Raw genomic sequence first — 20,222 nt, forward strand, 5'->3', positions numbered from 1 at the left:
AAACCCTGTCTCGAAAAACCAAAAAAAAAAAAAAAAGAAAGAAAAAGAAAGATGGACCGATCGTCTAAAAGGTAGGCATGACCACAGTCTCTGCACTGGGAAGGCTAGGACAAGTACAAGTTCAAGGCTAGTCTGAGGTCCACAGTGAGACCCTGCCACAAACCCTAAGAGGGGGCTGGAGAGGTTAAGAGGATGCACCACTCCTGCAGGGAACTAGAGACTGATTCCCAGCAACCACATCAGATGGCTCTCAGATTTCAACTTCCAACAATGTCTTCTAGCCTTCTCTGGTACCTGCACACATTTGACACACATGAACTCAGACAAGCTCCTACACATAAATAAATAAAAGTAACTTTTTCATTAAAAAAAAAAATAAGCATGCCTTCCTCAGGATCACCAGGCATTTAATTAATAGTTGCTAGGGAAGGGAAGATATTTTCTGCAGTGGTATAGCCACTGATAAATCGCCTATGCTCCTGTAAGTATCCCCAGATAATGACACTGGTTCACAATAAATAAACAAACAAATAAATAAATATTAAAACGTTTTCTTTTTTAAAAAAAATTTAGTTGTGCCTACACATATATCTGTGCGAGAATGTCCACTCTCCTGGAACTGGAGTTACAGACAGCTGGAAGTTGTAATATGGGTGCTGAGAATTGAACTGAGGTCCTTTGGAAGAACAGCCAGTGCACTTAACCTCTGAGCCAACTCTCCAGCCCCACAAAAAAGCTATCTGAAAGTGATAAGTTTTTTTTTTTTTCTACACTACTTGAGGGAAAAGTAAACACTTGAGACAAAGGTAAACAGATGGGCAGACTGCCTGACTGGGCTGGGAATGTAGCTTTGTTGGTCAAGTGCTGACCAAGTATACATGAAACTAGCCTTAGGGTCAGTCCTCAGCACCACATAAACCAGGCTTGGTGGTACAATCTGTAAACCCAACAGGAAGGTGGAGTCAGTCAAGAGGTCATAGTTCAAGGCCAAGCCAGGTGTGCTAGCACATACCTTTGGAGACACAGGCAAGCTGATCTCTAGGTTCAAAGTCAGCCTGGTCTATCTACATGGTGAACTGTAGGATATCCAAGGCCTGTGAGACCCTGTCTCAAAAGAAAATTCAAGGTCATCCTTTATCAAAAAGAGTTTGAGGATAGCATGGATTACACTAGACAATGTCTTTAAAAGTCTCCTGAAAGAAGAAAGGACAAAGAGGTGGATGAAGATGATATAGGTACGGTGGCAGGTACCAGGAACCCTAGTGCTGGGGGTACAGTAAAGGTGGGAGCAGAGGCAGCAGGATTCCAAGGGCTTTGAGGCCACAGTCTAGCTTAAACAGCAAGCCCTATGTTCAGTGAGTGACTTTGTCTCCAAGACTAACTTAAGATCAACCTCTAGCTTCAGCCTGCAAAAAGACACATATAGGCGGGCAGGCACGTGCGCGCACACAGACACTCACTCACACACACACACTCTCTCACGCACACACACTCACACACACACACACACACACACACCAGATACACACCGAGACTGGAGTAAATACTAAGTTAAAATGAGCATGTACCTTAAGTCAATGCATATCTTTAAAAGGTGTCTGTCTGTCTACACAACATTCACGAAGACGACTGGTTCCTCACAATTCTTCCTCTCACCTGACATACCATGAGCTGGGACTTTCAGAGGCTGGCAGTATACCAGAACAAACAACAACTATCCAGATCCGGCTGCTCCATTTATAAAATATTTAGTCCACAATGTTGCCCAATTAGAGCATAATCCATAATGAAGACATTACTGCTGACAAGACGGGCAGAATGGGATCTAGGTCACTCTTCCACAACTCTATTATATTAGTTCCTTTCAAGCCAATAAAGAGAAATCTGTGTTAGCAAGAATCCAGCGACAGTGGAAGCAAACAGGAATCATGACGTAACTCATTTCCGTCAGCTTATCCACATAGAGAAACGGGAGAGGTAATTGGGAAATCTCTCTATTGGTGACTTCCATTGGAGTTCCTCCCTCTGGAGACTGAGACATCACTAAATACTAAGTCACTGGGCCGCAGATACCACAAGGGAACTGGCCACAACAAACCAGCACAGGACATGAGGCTCCGGGCCCTGTTTGATAAGTCATTCCCACTCCTGTTCTCTCCACAGTTCTAGGAAACTGAGGCAGAAGAGACCAGTGAGGCTGAGGTAACTTGCTGTGGTTGTACAGCCCGTGAGAGCTGAGCTATGATCTGAATTCAACACTAAGGCAGTCTCCCCTGGACAGCCAACTAAAGGGCCTGGCTCAAGATGACTTATCCAGGAAGAAACTTGTCGCCACCAACACTGAGTTCAGTCCCTGGGAACCACATGGTAGAAGGAGAAAATCAACTCTTAAAACTGTTCCCTGTCACATGTACAGTGAGACACACATGTATGATTTTTTAAAAGCCAACTTTAAAACACTAAAAAATAAAAAAAAATAAAAAGCTAACACTACATTACCCTAGCAGGGAATGGGAGCCCAGCCCTTTATTCCTAGCACTTGGGGGGCAGAAACAGGTGGAGCTGCCTACAGATTGGAGTTCTGGGACAGCCAGGGCTACAAAGAGAGAAAACAAACAAACAAACAAACAAATTAGTTTCTCTCAAAAAACAAACAAAAAACAGGGCTGGAGATGGTTCAACAGTAATGGGATTAGATGCCCTCTTCTGGTGTGTTTGAAGACAGTAACAGTGTACTCACATACATAAATAAATCTTTTAAAAAAGAATTTCCTTGCTGGGCAGTGGTGGCGCACGCCTTTAATCCCAGCACTTGGGAGGCAGAGAAGTGGATTTCTGAGTTCGAGGCCAGCCTGATCTACAAAGTGAGTTCCAGCACAGCCAGGACTATACAGAGAAACCCTGTCTCAACCCTCCCCCCCCCCAAAAAAAAATTTCCTTTCCACAGTCATTCCTGATGGTCACAGGCCACCATCTCCCTCCCAGCTTAAGGGACACACCTTTCTCCCCAAGTGGGACAAACCAAAGTCACTCTGGAACCTGCCCTGGCTACTACTAATCACAAGTCACCACTGTTGGAATAGTCCTCTGAGATTATTATTTTTAATTTTTAATTATGTTTATATGGAGTATTGTGCACATGGTGCTCTTGGAGACCAAAAGAACACCAAAAGACTGTTGGATCCCTTAACTGGAATTACAGGCATCCTCCTACTATGTGAGCCTCCTACTATGAGTGCAGGAAGAGTGAACTTGGGTTAACTGCAAGAACAATCCACTGCTCTTAACCACTGAGCAATCTTGATCCACCCAAACTTCATCCTCATACTGAAGTTCTGGAAGAGGACCCTATGGGACGTTGTTGGTGTAAGGTCATCAGAGTGGAGCCCTGTGACGGGACGTGTGGCTTCCTGAACCAAGAAATTTGCATAGGATCCTGATACTCCCCTCCCACGTAATACTCAGATACTCCCAGACTTTCTAGCGTCGAGACCCGTGAGCAAAATGAACTTTTTTATTCTTCCTAAGTTACCCAGACTCAAATATTTTGCTACAGCAATAGATAATGGACTAAGAAGTTTGTATAATTAAACCAAAAGAGGCCATCTGAAAGAATACAGTCTTTGTAAAAGATTTTTTTTTCCCCTTCAATACTGAGGATACACAGTCCTGTATCTGTAACATTATTCACTGAGTGTTTTAAGCCATTTTAAGCAGCTTTTCCTACCACTAATGACAGTACTGGCAGGCAACCAGCAGAGGCTCATTTCAGTCTCACAACCACTGTTCCCATTGTATAGATGAGAAAACTAAGGCTTGGAGGAAAGGAAAATGAATTTGGCCCAAGAGTATCTAGCAGTTAAATAACTAAATCTTAACTCTGCAGTCCTAGCACCTCAAGAGGAGGAGGTAGGAAGATCACCAGTTCAAGGCCAGTCTGAACTACCCAGCAAGACCCTATCTAAAAAACAAAAAGCAGGGGCTGGTGAGATGGCTCAGTGGGTAAGAGCACCCGACTGCTCTTCCGAAGGTCCATAGTTCAAATCCCAGCAACCACATGGTGGCTCACAACCATCCGTAACGAGATCTGGCGCCCTCTTCTGGAATGTCTGAAGACAGCTACAGTGTACTTACATATAATAAATAAATAAATCTTTAAAAAAAACAAAAAGCAAAACAAAAGGTAAGCCAGCTATAATGGCTCACATCTACAACCTCAGCACTTGGAAAGCTGAGGCAGGAGGACTGCTGTGAATTCCAGGCCAGCCTAGCTACAGAGTGAAACTTCTCAAAACAAAACCAAGATCAACCTACCTAAGGATATTTGACTCCAGACAACTTAAGGCTTCTGAGGCCCTGGCCTTTTCTGCCTCCTTCCTGACTGTTTTGCAGAGCAAGTTCCCAGCAACAGACAGATATACAGACAGGAGTCCTTAATGGCGGGCGACTTACCTGGATCTCTTCATTTTCGTCTACCAGGAGGAAGCTCACAACCCTCTCTGTCATCTTCTTCCTCTTGGTCTCCTCATCCATCTCCTCCCCCTCCGGGGACTCCTGGACCTTACTGACAAGGTACACAGTAATGGGGTGTCTTCTCTTGTTACCCCCTGAATGAGTCCTCTTTTGGCATTCCAGGCAGAGATTGATTTTGCAGGTCTGGCACCTCACGGCTGCCCTTTGCCTAACACCTGGCGAATGCCCATTGGGGCCCTTGCAGGGGTCACAGTAAGGGACATGGCCAGCTTTGAGTCTTATCCGCTCATGGTTTCGAAGGCGCTCCTGTCTGTGGAGTTCCTCCTCACAGCGGAGACACTGCAAACTACAACACTCATCACATTCAAAGACAGCTTCATCAGTCCCGCTGCATGCATAACTCTCCTGGCACATGAGCCCCGGATTTAGGCCCTTCTCTGCTAGGGAAGTCTGGGCACTCATAACTTAGACTCGTTTGGAAACCACCCACCCTGCAACAGTCACTACTGTACTTTCCCAGGAATGAAGGAAGACAAATGCTTTGAGTCTGAAGGTGGCTAGCACTTCACAGGGTTCTGAACCCTTTAAAAAAGAAAACCTGTCTGGCTTAGGATTTTCACACGCTCACAAATGTTCAAATTTTTAATTCTCTGCCTCCCAGTCTCTTGTATCAGCAGCAGCAGCAGTGTCCACTGAATTTGATGGTCTCATCCTCTGCAAAGTGCAAAGAAATATGTGGTGGAAGTGAACTTGACAGAGTCTCTGCCACACGCTGAGGGGTCTGCTGGGTTCACAAAGGTCAGCTCATCGGTTTGGGTCTCAGCTACAAAGTCAGAGTGATGACAGAAGGTGGTGAGGAGCTGTTCGATTTACTTGGACCTCAAGCCAATGTTTCAAGGGCTACCTAGAGCAGAGAAAGAAGATTTTACTCATCTGGGGGAAAAAAACAGAAGTGTACCTTAAACTGAGCAAACAAAAAGGAGCACCTAAATGCTAGGCCAAACCCAGAGAGAACCCTCATTCTTGCTTATAAAACCTACAGTGGCTTCTTCTAGGACTAGAAATGTCATCTCAAAATCATGGCTAAGGATCTCCTTCCTGAAATCAACTGCCATGCTGGGTATGGTGGTAAATCCTAGCACTCAAAAGGCTGAAGCCTGCCAGCCTGGTCTACAGAGTGAGTTCCAGGACAGCCAGGACTACACAGAGAAACCCTGTCTCAAAAAAAAAAAAAAAAAAAAAAAAAAAAGAAAGAAAGAAAAGGCTGAAGCCTGGCTACTAAACTAACTACAAAAACCAGCCTAGAGGCTCCTGCACAAGGGAGGCAGAGGCAGGTGGATCTCTGTGAGTTCCAGGCCAGCCAGAGCTACACAGAGAAGCCCTGTCTCAAAACAAACGTGTAACAACAAAACACTTCTAGACCTAGAGCTTCTTAAAGATTTTGCAGTTTTGTTGATAAAATGCTCTTCTCATTTCATTAAACTCTAATTCAAAATCACTAAACAGACAGTTTTTAGGAGGCTAGCCCTCTGCACCTGCTCCTTATATATGAGAAGTGGAAAAGGAGGTCTGTAAAAAGCTAAGAAAAATATTGTAACAATAAATTCACACCACCCTCAAAGACCTCTACAAACCCAATTATCCTTATAAATGGACTCTTTCAGCTCTGGTCAGCAAAGGTCTAGTAAGGACTCTAAAATTGACAACAATAGTCCCAACTTCATTTTCAAAAACGGTAAGACAACTACTGTGCTTCCTCCTCTCTCTACAGAGGAAGAGAACCGGCAGCAACAGGAGGCAGAATTCCAGCACTTAGGCGCACAGTAGAGCCAGGCCCTACAGTGAGTCAAAACAACTCATTTTCTCTTGTCACTCAAACACTTCAAGTCAAAAACTTGGGGAGACAGGAAAGGGGGTTTTGGGTCACTTCTAAACGTAACTATACTCCTAATTCTCCCTACCTTTGCCTCCTATTCCAAGAGCACAACCAAGTGTAAAGTCCTCCTTTCAGATATTCACTCCTCCCTTTCAGTAGCCAATCTATCCATCTGATCTTCAGATAAACAAGGCAAGGGAGTAACCAGGGGACCTTATTTTCACCTTAACCTCAGACGTGTCCAGTCAGCTCCCAAAAGGGAAACAAAAATCAAAACTTGTCACTACTGAGAAAAACAGAAAACCAACCTTCAAAAGAACAGCTGACCCTCACCACTACCAGGCCAAGCAAACAATATGCCCACTCGGAGCCCCCCCACCTCCACCTCGACGCCTCTCTCCAATCCAGGGTCCCTCACCCACCTTGCTCCTGGACACCACCACCACAACCCAAGGGGTGGCAGTGGAGACGAAGAACAAAGAAGGCCCCCCAAATTTCACACAAACCCGCACATCCCGGAGCCGAATCCATTGTTTATGCCACCCCACCCCCACTCGAGCCGCACCCGTCCCCCCTTCCTCCTAGGAGCGACTGGAGCCCCGGGACCAGCGCTCGCCCGGGGCTGGGCCAAGGCGCCCCCGCCCTCTCCGCCGCGGCCCGCAGAGCCCACCCGAAGCAGCTCGGCCAAGGCAAGGCGGTGTGGGGGACGCGGATTGCCGACGGGACCCGGGCTGCTCTAGGGCCCCGGCGGATCCATCCTCAGCTCCATCTCCGCCCCCTCCTCCTCTGCTGCCTCCCAGGCTTCCTCCTCTCTTGTTGTCAGTTGGAATCAGCTGATCAGAGTGAACTTCTCCCAGCTCGGACCAACAGGAAGGCATGAACAGCGAAGCCCAGCTAGGGAGGAGCGGCCAGGGGCGGAGCGCGACCACGAAGCGGGAAGAGCGCTTGAGGCCTTTTGGGAGTTGTAGTTTTGGGGGGATTGTCGTTCTGCCCTACAGCCCTGAAATACAGGCTCCACATGACTACAATTCCCGTTGGAAGCATCGTCGTTGCGAATAGGCGGGGCAGACAAACCTAAAAGCATTTCGGGACTTGGAGTCTCGGCCGGGACTGAGGTTTTTGCAGGTTGCAGCGACGTGTTTAGGGCAGTGGCCTGGGAAGGAGTATTGTAAATTAAACAAAAGATATGATGTTCTATGTAACCAGGAAATGGTACGGCACATTATTATTGTACATCTTTGCTTCAGAAATGCTTAAAGTGGAAAAATACCAGTAAACATTGAGAGGATATTACTATGCTTGTGGCTGTTTTGTTTTCCCTTCAAAGTTAATCAACTGTTAATTTTGTTCCAGCCTTATTCCTTTTCTGCCTTTTTCCATACATAGGCGTCATAACTTCTAAATTTTATATTGTGCAGAATAGTTACAGCACACACTCCAATAAAATTTAAGATTACAGTGTCTGTAATACTATGGTCTGATTTTTTTTAATAATAGCTTTATATTTGTTTAGTGCTTTCACTTTTTTCTCATTTATTTCTTGAGATAATAATGAGAGAAAACACAAAGCATGGAAAAGATACTGGTCTGTAATGCATAGGAAAACTAACTACATAGGTGGGTAGGGTAAATCACTCAGTCCTTCCATAAAATAAAGGAATTTTGCTGTGTAATTTCTGATGGCTCTGCCAATCTTAACATATGATTTTTATCTTGATAATGGTTAACCTGAGAGAGAAAACTAAGGTTAAGTTACTTGCCAAGGTACACAGCAAATTATTGACAACACTGGATAAGACCTCATCTTCTGATTCAAGAGGACACTCATAGATCTCAGGACATAATTAGATCAATAGTTAAGCCAAATCTACAAAATAGTGAATGAGCTACGTATACGGATTATATTGCTGAAAATTATCTCTTCATGACACAGAGCCAACAGCTGCAAACCTGGATGAACTTTTTTATTTTTTACCTGTACCACATCATCAGCCAGGATAATAAGAACTAAGCCATCTACAATCACATTAAAAAGTAAGTGTTTACTAGAAATAAGATGGTGTATAGAGAAGAAGGGATTTTATAAAAGTTAAGCTAACAAGTTTTAAACAAGCCTGAGGCTGGTTGGTATGACAAAGGTTTTATCCCTAGGACTGCCTCTGTGGCTGTGTAGCTCTGCCAGATTATTTCATAACCTTGCTTATAAAGTAAATATATTGGTCTATGTGTGTCGCTCAACAGAGATTGGTTGTCTGGCATACACAAGGCCCTGGGTTTGAGCCCCAGCACCATAAAAAATGGGGGTTGATAGGAACAGACATTTAGCATTTTAAGTTTTATTTTGTGTGTGTGCATATGGGTACTGGTACATGTACATGAGTCAGGGATGTGTTTAGGCCAGAGGTCAATCTTAGGCATTATTCCTCAAGAGCCATCCACCTTGTCTTGTTAGTTTTGGTTGGTTAGTTGGTTGGTTGGTTGGCTGGTTGGCTGGTTGGTTTGGGGTGTTTGTTTATTTGAAATCTCACTTAGCCTAGATGTTACCGAGACAGCTAGACTGTCTGGCCAGTGAGATCCAACGATCCTGTTTCTGTTACCCAGCACTGGAGTTATAAAAGTAAGTTACCATGCCTGGTATATGAATGAACAGAACCAATAGAATGCATACTTATTAAAATGGAGACTTATTAGATTGGTGTCTTAGTTAGGGTTAATGCTGTGATGAAAGACCATGATCAAAAAGCAAGTTTGACAGGAAAGGGCTTACACTTCCACACAGTAGTCTGTCACTAAAAGAAGCCAAAACAAGAACTCAAAAGAGCAGGAACCTGGAAAATTCAGAATGCCATGGAGGGGTACTGCTTACTGGCTTGCTCTCCTGTTACATACTCAGTCTACTTTCTTATAGAACCCAGGACCACCAGCCCAGGGGTGGCACCACCCACAATGGGTTGGGCCCTCCCCATCTATCACTAAGAAAAATGCCTTCTTGCCAGATCTTATACAGGCATTTTCTCAAGTGAAGCTCTGATGACTTCAATATGTGACAAGATGACATTAAACTTACCAGTACAGTTGACTTGCACAATATACTCTAGATAATACAACAGTGGCTGCTTTTATACTGGAGAGGCCAGCAGCTTGTTCAATTCATGAGGCCAGACACCTCAGTAGTCCTAATCTGGCATTGGAGGCCTGGGAGATTTCTGGAAAAGCCATTGTTCTTCAGTGAGTATTGGAAGACCTAAAGAAACTAAGATCTTTCGGCAAAGAATGGCAGCAGCAGTGGAAAGAGAGCAAACCCCCAATGATGAAGTTGCCAGCACGAGGAAGGCAAGCAGGGAGACAGCAGGAATTATCTGGGCTCCCCTGGGCATTGCTAGCTCTTTCAGGGTGAGTGTCCCACTTCAGTGAAAGTGTCAAGAAGCCCCCTCAGCCCAGTGTAATGAACCTGTACCTCCTCAATCCTAGCACTCAAAAGGCAGAGATGGAGCCAGGGCCTGGTGGCGCACGCCTTTAGTCCCAGCACTCGGGAGGCAGAGGCAGGCGGATTGCTGAGTTCGAGGCCAGCCTGGTCTACAAAGTGATTTTCAGGACAGCCAGAGCTATACACAGAAACCCTGTCTCAAAAAAAAAAAAGGCAGAGATGGGCAGATCTCTGTAAGTTCAAGGCTAGCCTAGTCTGTTGATGGAGTTTCAGGTTAGTCAGAGGTACACAGTGAGACTGTGTCTCAGAGCAGAGGGGGGCAGAAGGAGTAGGCATAATGACAACCTTCCCTCACAGGTACAGAACCCGTCAAGTTGACAACTAAGAGTAACCCTCATGACAAGGATTTTATGTGAATTTAGAGGTTTTAACTTAGGCACCCAACCTCCAATCCCATATTAAATGATAACTTTAAGAAAAAAATTTTAAGGGCTGGTGAGATGGCTCACTGACTGCTCATCCAAAGGTCCTGAGTTCAATTCCCGGCAACCACATGGTGGCTCACATCCATCAGTGATGAGATCTGATGCCCTCTTCTGGTGTGTCAACTACAGTGTACTTATACATAAAACAATAAATAAATCTTAAAAAAAAAAATTTAAAAGCCGTGGGAAATAGATCCCTCCAGGGAGGACAATTAAGGTGCAGAAGAAAGTTGTTTTCATTTATATTCTGTGTATGCATGTGTGCCTGGGTATATGCATGTGTGCTACCACCTGCATGCATCCCACAGATGTCTGAGGGCATGGGAGCCTCTGGAACTGTGGTGATGGACAGTTGTGAGGCCCGTGTTAGTCCTGGGAACGTGGGCCCTCAGCAATAGCCAGGAATGCTCTTAAAAGGCTGAGCCATCTCTCCAACCCCAAGAAAGATGGTGGCATTTTATTTTGTGTGGCTTTTCTGTGGAAGAGGAACCCAGAGCCCTTGAACCCTTTCGCTGCAGAAACACAATGTCATGAACAACAGGGTGTGGGGACTAGTTTGCTTCTCGTATTGGCTACTTGGGTCTATCAGATCTTTTTACATTTTCAGTGGTTTATCTCTCTTACACTCTTTCCCCACTTGGTATTTTTTTGTTTTGTTTTCTTTGTTTTTTTGTTTGTTTGTTTTTTGTTTTTTGAGACAGGGTTTCACTGTATAGTCCTGGCTGTCCTGTCCTGGAACTCACTCTGTAGACCAGGCTGGCCTTGAACTCAGAAATCCACCTGCCTCTGTTGGGATTAAAGGTGTGTGCCACCACCCCCCGGCACCACCCCCCCTTGGTATTTTTATTGGAACATCATCCGTGAACAGGCAATACTGAGTCATTGTTCCAGAGAGGATTTACTGTTGGGTTTTTGGTCTTTTTTTCTCCCTCAGGAAGAAATACTTTAAATTCACTGTGTCCAGATTTAGAGTCCAACCAGGTCCTGGGTTTTTCTTCTGTCCCATTTGCTCCATGAGGCCCAAAAAAGCCAAGCTAGGAGTCACACACCTTAGATCTCAGCACAAGGAAGAAATATTTGATGATGATGAAGATGGTTACCTACAACAAGATATACAAATGAATTTCAGAGCTGGCGTGGTGGGGCACACCTTTAATCCCAGCTCTCGGGAGGAAGAGGCTGGTGGATTTCTGAGCTCAAGGCCAGCCTGGTCTACAGAGTGAGTTCCAGAACAGCTAGGGCTATACAGAGAAACCCTGTCTCGAAAACAAAACAAACAAACAAACAAACAAAAAGTTTAAATGTTTGTAGACTTTAAATCATATGTTTATGAATGTTTGCCTGCGTGCACCTATGTGCATCATGGGCTCATGTCTTTGGGATCCCCTGGAACTGAGGTTATGGATAGCTGTGTGGCTGTATTTGATTAATGCGCTCTAATCTTCCCAGCTGGTTGCTGCAGCCTGAGTTCCTGGCTACCTGCGCATATGTTGTAGATTCCCAAATGAAAGACAAGCTCATGTGGCCTTCTATTTTGATGTGCCTTAAACAGCTCAACATCTGGGCTACTCCCAAACTTCCACATTGCTAATGCCTCCCCTCTGAAACTCCTGAGTTATTATTCACTAAAATCTATATTCCATTTTTTGTAACCCTGGACCCAAGTAGGGGCGGGTGTGTGTGCAGGGGCTGCTCTTCCCTGGCTCTTACATGTGGCCATCTCTCTGTCCTGCTCCCCGTTCCCCTTGCCCGCACCTAGCATGGCAGTTCTTTTCATAATTCTTTTTTGGTTTTTCGAGACAGGGTTTCTCTGTGTAGCCCTGGCTGTCCTGGCACTCACTTTGTAGACCAGGCTGGCCTCGAACTCAGAAATCCACCTGCCTCTGCCTCCCGAGTGCTGGGATTAAAGGCGTGTGCCACCACGCCCGGCAGCATGGCAGTTCTATCCTTCTTCTCTCAATCCCCTTCCCTGCAAATCTTAAAGTCCTACCTCTGTCTCTATGGCCAGTCATTGGTAAACTTTATTTACCAACCTAAAGCAACTGGGGGCAGTGACCATCAGTGTCAGTGCAATTTGGGAGGCCATATAACATAACGCAAGCCTTAGGTCAAATCCACAACAGATGTGAGTCACTGTATGGGTGGCAAGTTTCAAACCCAGATAGAGCAACAAGTGTTCTAAACTACCAAGCCATCTTTCTAGACCCAGGAAACACAAAAATATTAAAAAGGGGGCTGGAGAGCTAGCTGAACAGTTAAGAATTGTTCTTCCAAAGTACCTGGGTTCAATTCCCAGCACCCACATTGCAGTTCATAACTGTCTTGTAACAAGGGCCTCGATAACCTCAAACAGCAATACACAAAAAATAAAAATAAATTATTTTTAAAATGATTAAAAGACAGATACAAATGCACATGTCCCTATGTGCCTCCTGAGTGCTGGGACACATATATGTTCTTCCTTTTTTTAAAGATTTGTTTATTTATAAGAGTACACTGTAGCTGTCCTCAGACACACCAGAAGAGGACAGCATATCCCATTACAGATGGTTGTGAGCCACCATGTAGTTGCTGGGAATTGAACTCAGGACCTCTAAAAGAGCAGTCAGCTCTTAATCACTGAGCCATCTCTCCAGCCCCACACATGTGTTCCTGATCTATAACTTTTCATAAATACTATTAGGGTTTTTTTTTGTTTGTTTGTTTGCTGCGGTGATAAAACACTATCACCAAAAATGACTTGTGAAAGAAAAGGTTTCTGTCCCAGAGGAGTCCATAATGATGGGAAGGCTTGGCAGTATGGAGCTGGAACAGGCAGCTGAGATCATATCTTCAACCACAAATTTGAAATGAAGATAAGATTGGATGTAGGGTGAGGTTATCACCTCTCGAAGCCCTGCCTTCAGTGCCTCAGTGACATACTTCTCCAAGCAGGGCCCTCTTCCTAAAGACTCCACAACCTTCCAAACAATACCACTAAACAGGGACCAGAGTGATGGATCAAATGTGAAAACCTACAAGGGACATTTCTTACACATACACACACACACACTAAGTTCATGAGGCTGCATTCAGCTGTACAGTGTGAAGTATACAAACTGTGCTAAGAAATGTCACTGACTTGGTGAATTTGCCAGGTCCCAAGAAACACCTTGCCTTGCAGGTTAGAAAACTTGGTTTTCCTACCACCGCCAGAAGTGAATTCATCTTTAAATGCAGAATGTGTAAATCCAGCTTACCATGCTAGAAATAACACTCCAAAAGTTTCCAGTGAGATACTATTTTTTTTTTTTTGGTTGTTTTTTTGGTTTTTGGAGACAGGGTTTCTCTGTAGCCCTGGCTGTCCTGGAACTCAATCTGTAGACCAGGCTGGCCTTGAACTCAGAAATCTGCCTTCCTCTGCCTCCCAAGTGCTGGGATTAAAGGCGTGCGCCACCACACCCGGCTGAGATACTACTCTTATCTATGTTATCCAGACCTGGAATTCTCTGTGTGTGTGTGTGTGTGTTGTAAACCTGTGATTTATAGACAAGGTCTTGATATATAGAGCTGATAACCTTGAACTCCTGACCCTCTTGCATCTACCTCCTAAATACTGTATGAAAAGATAGGCATGCACTCCCATGCCCAGTTTCAGACCAGACTCCTTAAAATTAGTACAGCACCTTTGTTCCCATAATAGTTCTGTGAGAGAACTGTTGTGAGAACTGTGTTTGATGAGACTAGAATCAGAACTAGAAGAAAGGAATCAGGCCAATGAACACTTACAAGGAAAGGCCAACTCACACACCCTCCTCATAACAGACAGCGACAGAATAGTACCTCGAAAGTTCCCTTTCCCTTGAGGTTTCTTTGCTGTCCACTGAGAGAAAGCTAATCAATTCATTCTCAGCAATTTAAAAAGTTAACTTACTAACAGGGTTCTACTGTAACGGAGCCAGCCACTGACTTAGTAGGCCTTAACACAATTGACTCCACGATGGAAGTACCATTCAGGCTATAAAACTCAGCTGTGCAGAGTGCACCACCTGCCAAAATGAAAACAAAGACCTAATCCAGCAAAATCCATATAGTTCTTGAAAAGTCTCAAAACGCACTAACCTTGCTTTTTTAGCTCCTATAGTTCCACTTCTGGCTAACTGTTATTAAATGTTCTTAACTCAAGTATGCTGACTCTGAATGATTTCGGTGCTTAAAAGCTCACCCCGAGAAAAGACTCAGTGCTACACTGGGGTCCTGAACACCCATTGAAGTCGCTAGCCAGCTAATAAAGACTTTCCATGGCTTAAACCCATGTCCAAACAGTCTTCACTGATGAATATTCTACAACAGAACATATTTTAGAGTTGTTGGGAAGACTGGAGAATCTGGGTCAAAAAATGGTCAGGAGGTGTTTAGTAGAAAATACCAACAAGGTCTCACTAACAAGTCAGGGGAGAAAGCCATCACCGCTGGCACTGACACATGGCCTGCACCTCCTGGGCTCCTTACCATCTCCACTGCCCTGCCAATGGTCTGGATGCCTCAGCCCAAGCTCATGTTGAACTAGACCCCGTTAGGAAGTATTAAACAGATAAGACCAGACACAGTGGATATTTTGGTTTTTGAGAAACAGTCTCTCTGTGTAGCCCTAGCTGTCCTAGAACTCACTCTGTAGACCAGAATGGCCTCCAGATCGGCCTGCCTCTGCCTCTCGAGTGCTGGAATTAATGGCACTCATGATCACCGCCCAGCTAAGCAAGTAGAATTTTGAGGGATGATTAATTTACTCATAACTTAAAGAATTAGGGGGCTGGGAGAGATGATTCAGTTGGTAAAGTATACAAGAATACCTGAGGGCTGGGGGCTGGAGAGATGGCTAAGTGGTTAAGAGCACCAACTGCTCTTCTGAAGGTCCTGAGTTCAAATCCCAGCAACCACATGGTGGCTCACGACTATCCGTAATGAGATCTGACACCCTCTTCTGGTGCATCTGAAGACAGCTACAGTGTACTAAGATATAATAAATAAATCTTAAAAAAAAAAAAATCTGAGGGCTAGTGAGATGGCTCAGCAGTTAAGAGCACTGACTGCTCTTCCAGAGGTCCTGAGTTCAATTCTGCACAACCACATGGTGGCTCACAACCATCTGTAATGGGATTCAACATAGTGTGTCTGAAGACAGCTACAGTAAATCTTGCCGGGCGGTGGTGGCAAACATCTTTAATCCCAGCACTCGGGAGGCAGAGGCAGGCGGATTTCTGAGTTCCAGGCCAGCCTGGTCTACAGAGTCTACACAGAGAAACCCTGTCTCGAAAAACCAAAAATTAAATAAATAAATAAATACCTGAGTTTGGATCCTAGAATCTACATAAAAACCTGGGCAAATCAGTAGGTGCAGAGAAAGAAGAATCTTTGAAAGTCATTAGCTTGCCAGAGCTATGGAATTGATAAGATCTCCGGTTCAGCGGGTGTAGTACAAACGATTTAAGCTATCCCTGACTAGCTTACAAACAAGGCTCAGACTATGGTTATTTTATTGGGCTTTGACAATTACTGGCAGTCACCCCAATCTACTTTTCTAACTGCAGGCCTGGCTACCTCCCCAGCGGTGTACCCCAGATACTTGCAGTTTCTCCTGGTCATGTGCTCATGGCTCCTCTCTTGTCATGGCAGCTTCTTCTTCCTCTCTCCTTCCTCCTCTTTTTCCCTTATCTCTTCTCCTCCAACTAGGTCACTCCAAAACCAACTTCCTCTAATCCCTCCAGTAATTGGCAGTAGCCAATTTTAAATTAAGGAGAGGTTTGCACAACCAAAGCTGGTAAACTTGGAAAGGGAAGTCTTCAGTTTAGACCTTTCAGTATAGAATTTAGCATTACAATAGATGGCAATTGCCTGGTGGCAGCATTTTAATCCCACTTGGAAGGCAGAGGCAGGCGGATTTCTGAGTTTGAGGCCAGCCTGGTCTACAAAGTGAGTTCCAGGACAGCCAGTGTTATACAGAGAAACCCTGTCTCGAAAAACCAAAAAACAAACAAACAAACAAACAAACAAAAAAACCCAAACCCAATAGATGGCAATAGACCAAACCTCAACAATCCCCCTTTTCTGTCTAACTAAAAAAGGCCTTTTCTCTTATAATAATAAGCCTTCCCTAGGAACAATTATGAAATTCTTATGAAAATTATTAAGTAAAAGTTACATTTAAATAATCCAGTCTGTACATACTTGGCAACTCAGGAGAAAGTATTCTTTTTGTTTGTTTGTTTGGTTTGGTTTTTCGAGACAGGGTTTCTCTGTATAAGCCCTGGCTGTCCTGAAACTCACTTTGTAGCCTCCAACTCAGAAATTCGCCTGCCTCTGCTTCCCAAGTGCGGGGATTAAAGGCGTGTGCCGCCATGCCTGGCAGGAGAAAGTATTCTATTATCTATGCTATGCTTGTGAGTTCAAAGTTCTATACCTAGATCAATTTCTATCCTAACGTGTATTACATTCCTAAAATTGCCTTCTTAAACCTAGAATATCCTTTTAAATCCTAAACAACTTAAGCTTAGACTAAGACTATGCCTATTCAGTCATCAACCCCATCAGAGGCCTGAGAAGGAAATAAATATTACTTGTATGCACGATGCACAGAACACAGCTTCCAAAATTATAAAACGACAGAGACAGCTGACAACTGCCAGGACAGGCCTCAGAATTCTCTCTAACTTTGGAGCATCTATCTTCACTCTCCTGGCTCAGAATGTCTGATAGACCTTTTGTGAAGCAGGAATTATGAAAGGCTTGCTTACTCTATCTCGGCAGAGGTTGGCAGTCAACTTCCCTGCATCCATTTGTTCTTTCTGGATGGCATTCTGTCTGCAGATAAGTCAGAGCATTGTCTTTGCCTGTGGCTAGTTTGCCAGAACTGAAGCAACCCCATATGGAGGTCTTTCGAGGTTCTTCTTCCAAGCTGTATGAGGCTGCTGCCAGCAGCTGACATGTGTCAATGTCAAAACAGCCTTAAATTGATAGAAAAGATCTTTAAACACCATAATCTGTGAGTCTGTGAAGTTTTGAAGACCATCTATCTGTTCATAGCCATCTGAACCAGCAAACATTGCCTGTCTCCAGCTTGTCTCCTCGTATCAGCTGAACCCAGGATGTATATTTCTGTGATAATCCAGACTACAGTCTAATTGACTGGCTAATAACTTTTTTGTTGGTGTTGGTTTTTTTGTTTTTCGAGACAGGGTTTCTCTGTGTAGCCCTGGCTGTCCTGGAGCTCACTTTGTAGACCAGGCTGGCCTCGAACTCAGAAATCCGAATGGTTAATAACTTGCATTGCTTAATTATCCTAAACATTTTGGAGTAGCAGTTATTAAAAGGACTGTGATCAAACCTTGTATCTTTAAATGAGTTGCATAGGCACAAGGACTATCTAAGAGTTGAAACATGCATATATTATGTTGTAACGGAATTAATCTTAAATTTTGTCTCAATATAGAAAGATTTAAGCCGGGCGTGGTGGCGCACGCCTTTAATCCCAGCACTTGGGAGGCAGAGGCAGGCGGATTTCTGAGTTCGAGGCCAGCCTGGTCTACAANTAAAAAAAATAAAATAAATAAAATAAATAAAATGGCTGGGCTGGTGCCAAATGCTTTTAACCCCAGCATTGAGAGGCAGAAGTAGTAGGCATATCTCTATGATGTTGAGGCTAACCAGGTCTACATAGAAAGTTCCAACCAAAGCCACAGTGAGTCATTATTTACAATAACAACAACAACAACACCCCCTAATATCAACAACAATGATAAAATGGGAGCCAGAGAGATGGCTCCCTGGCTAAGAGCATCTACTGTTCTTGCAGGAGACCCACTTTCAGTTCCCAGCAGCCTCGTCAGGTGGTTCACTACAGTCTATAATGCCAACTCTAAGAGCATCTAGCTGCTTTGGCCTCCATGGACACTGCACTCACTTGGACATTTCTTCACACAGACACAAATACACATGATCAAAAATAATAAAAATAGCCGGGCAGTGGTGGCACACGCCTTTAATCCCAGCACTTGAGAGGCAGAGGCAGGTGGATTTCTGAGTTCGAGACCAGCCTGGTCTACAAAGTGAGTTCCAGGACAGCCAGGGCTACACAAAGTATCCCTGTCTCAGAAAAAAAAAAAAACCAAGCACTCATCAGTGTTAGGAGTATGCGCTGCTCCGAAGAGGACACAGGTGTGGTCCCCAGCACCACACGGAGGCTCATAACTACCTGTAATTCCAATTCCAGGAAATCCAACGCCGCCCTCTGGACTCTGCGGACTTCTGCGTGCTCGCGCACACAATCCCACATACAAATAAGTGAATATATAAAAGTCATAAAACAAAACAAAACAAAAAGCCTCTAAAACATGAGAAAAATCCAGCCGGGCGTGGTGGCGCACGCCTTTAATCCAAGCACTCGGGAGGCAGAGGCAGGTGGATTTCTGAGTTCGAGGCCAGCCTGGTCTACAGAGTGAGTGCCAGGACAGACAGGACTACACAGAGAAACCCTGTCTCGAAAAAAACAAAAAAAAAACAAAAACAAAAAAAAAGAAAAATCCAATGATGTGGGTTGAGCAGAGTTCTGTTGCTTTTTTTTTTTTAATTAGAATAGTTTTAAGTGTATTTACATATTTTATTGTATGTGATGAGTGGGGGCAGTGCCCATGCCACAGTACACATATGGAGGTTAAAGGACACCTTTGTCAGGATGGTTCTTTTTTTTTTTTTTTTTTTTTTTAGATTTTATTTATTTATTTATTATATGTAAGTACACTGTAGCTGTCCTCAGACACACCAGAAGAGGGCGTCAGATCTCATTTCGGGTGGTTGTGAGCCACCATGTGGTTGCTGGGATTTGAAATCTGGACCTTTGGAAGAGCAGTCAGGTGCTCTTACCCACTGAGCCATCTCACCAGCCCGTCAGGATGGTTCTAGCCTTCTTTCCACGAATCCTGAGGGTTGAACTCAGATCCCCATGTGCAAGCAGCAAATGTCTTTACCCTCTGAGCCATCTTGCTGGACCAACGCTCTGCTCATTTTTGCTGCACTGGAGGTTGAATGCACTTATGCAGATTAGTGCCTTTTTTTTTTCTTTTACTACTGAGCTTTACAGCGTAGACCTTTTTATTTTTTGTTTTGAGAAAATGACTCGCTGAACTGTCCAGTCAGGTATTGAACTTCTGATTCTCCTGCCTCAGCTTCCCTGGAACAGGAGCTAGAATTATAAGGCTTCATTACCAGGACCAACTAGCAATGAGTTCTTAGATATAAAACCAAAAATATAATTTATAGACTAGAAAGTAGACACACGTTAGTTTAAATTAGGTCAAGTTGAAATGTTTTGTTTGTGAAAGATACTAGAAAAGCCCATGTAGACAATTTCATGAATTGAAAGAAAAAAACAAAAAAAACACAGACTCAGGAATGGTAGGCCATGCCTATAATTCCAGTGAAAGAATTCAAGGCCACCTTCAACTACCTAGTAAGTTCAAGGCCAATATACGCAGGGATGCATAGCCAGAATAGAAGAGAGAAGGACTAAGTGGTATTCAGCATAGGAGTTTGGTAATTATTCAAACATCGCTCCTTCTGGGCCAGCGAAATGGCTCAGCAAGTAAAAGGGATTGCCACCAAGCTTGACAACCTTATTTATACCCGTGGCCCACCTGGAGAAAGGAGAAAGCCAACTTCCACAAATCATTCTCTTACCTCCAGACTCATACTGTGAACTGTGCTACCACATATACAAAATAAATTAAGATGTAACAAAATATTTTAATTGCTTCATTGACTAAAAGAATTCTATCAACTGCATCTGTAAACCTTCTTTGAAAGTTTAGAGCAGTTAGGGGGAGTAAAACAGGTTCTTTTCTTTTCTTCTCTTCTCTTCTCTTCTCTTCTCTTCTCTTCTCTTCTCTTCTCTTCTCTTCTCTTCTCTTCTCTTCTCTTCTCTTCTCTT

The 20,222-nt window shown here is 44.0% G+C and overlaps 1 protein-coding gene across 3 annotated transcripts in view; it reads right to left on the reverse strand.

Annotated features, from left to right (window-relative positions):
- Window positions 1-7,508, reverse strand: part of Zfyve1 (zinc finger FYVE-type containing 1) — a 51,785-nt gene extending 44,277 nt beyond the window's left edge. The window contains exons 1-2 of one of the 3 annotated variants that reach the window (XM_021178597.2): window positions 7,020-7,508; window positions 4,453-5,373 (exon numbers count right to left, since the gene is read on the reverse strand). In XM_021178597.2, the coding sequence (XP_021034256.1) occupies window positions 4,453-4,935 (483 nt within the window). In that variant the 5' untranslated portion in view covers window positions 4,936-5,373; window positions 7,020-7,508. Of the gene's footprint in view, window positions 1-4,452; window positions 5,378-6,434; window positions 6,631-7,019 lie in introns of those variants that run through there. The other 2 variants (XM_021178596.2, XM_021178598.2) reach the window with 2 other exon arrangements.
- Between the last annotated feature and the right edge of the window lie 12,714 nt (window positions 7,509-20,222).

The sequence above is a fragment of the Mus caroli genome, chromosome 12, assembly GCF_900094665.2.
Source record: "Mus caroli chromosome 12, CAROLI_EIJ_v1.1, whole genome shotgun sequence".
Lineage (NCBI taxonomy): Eukaryota > Metazoa > Chordata > Mammalia > Rodentia > Muridae > Mus > Mus caroli.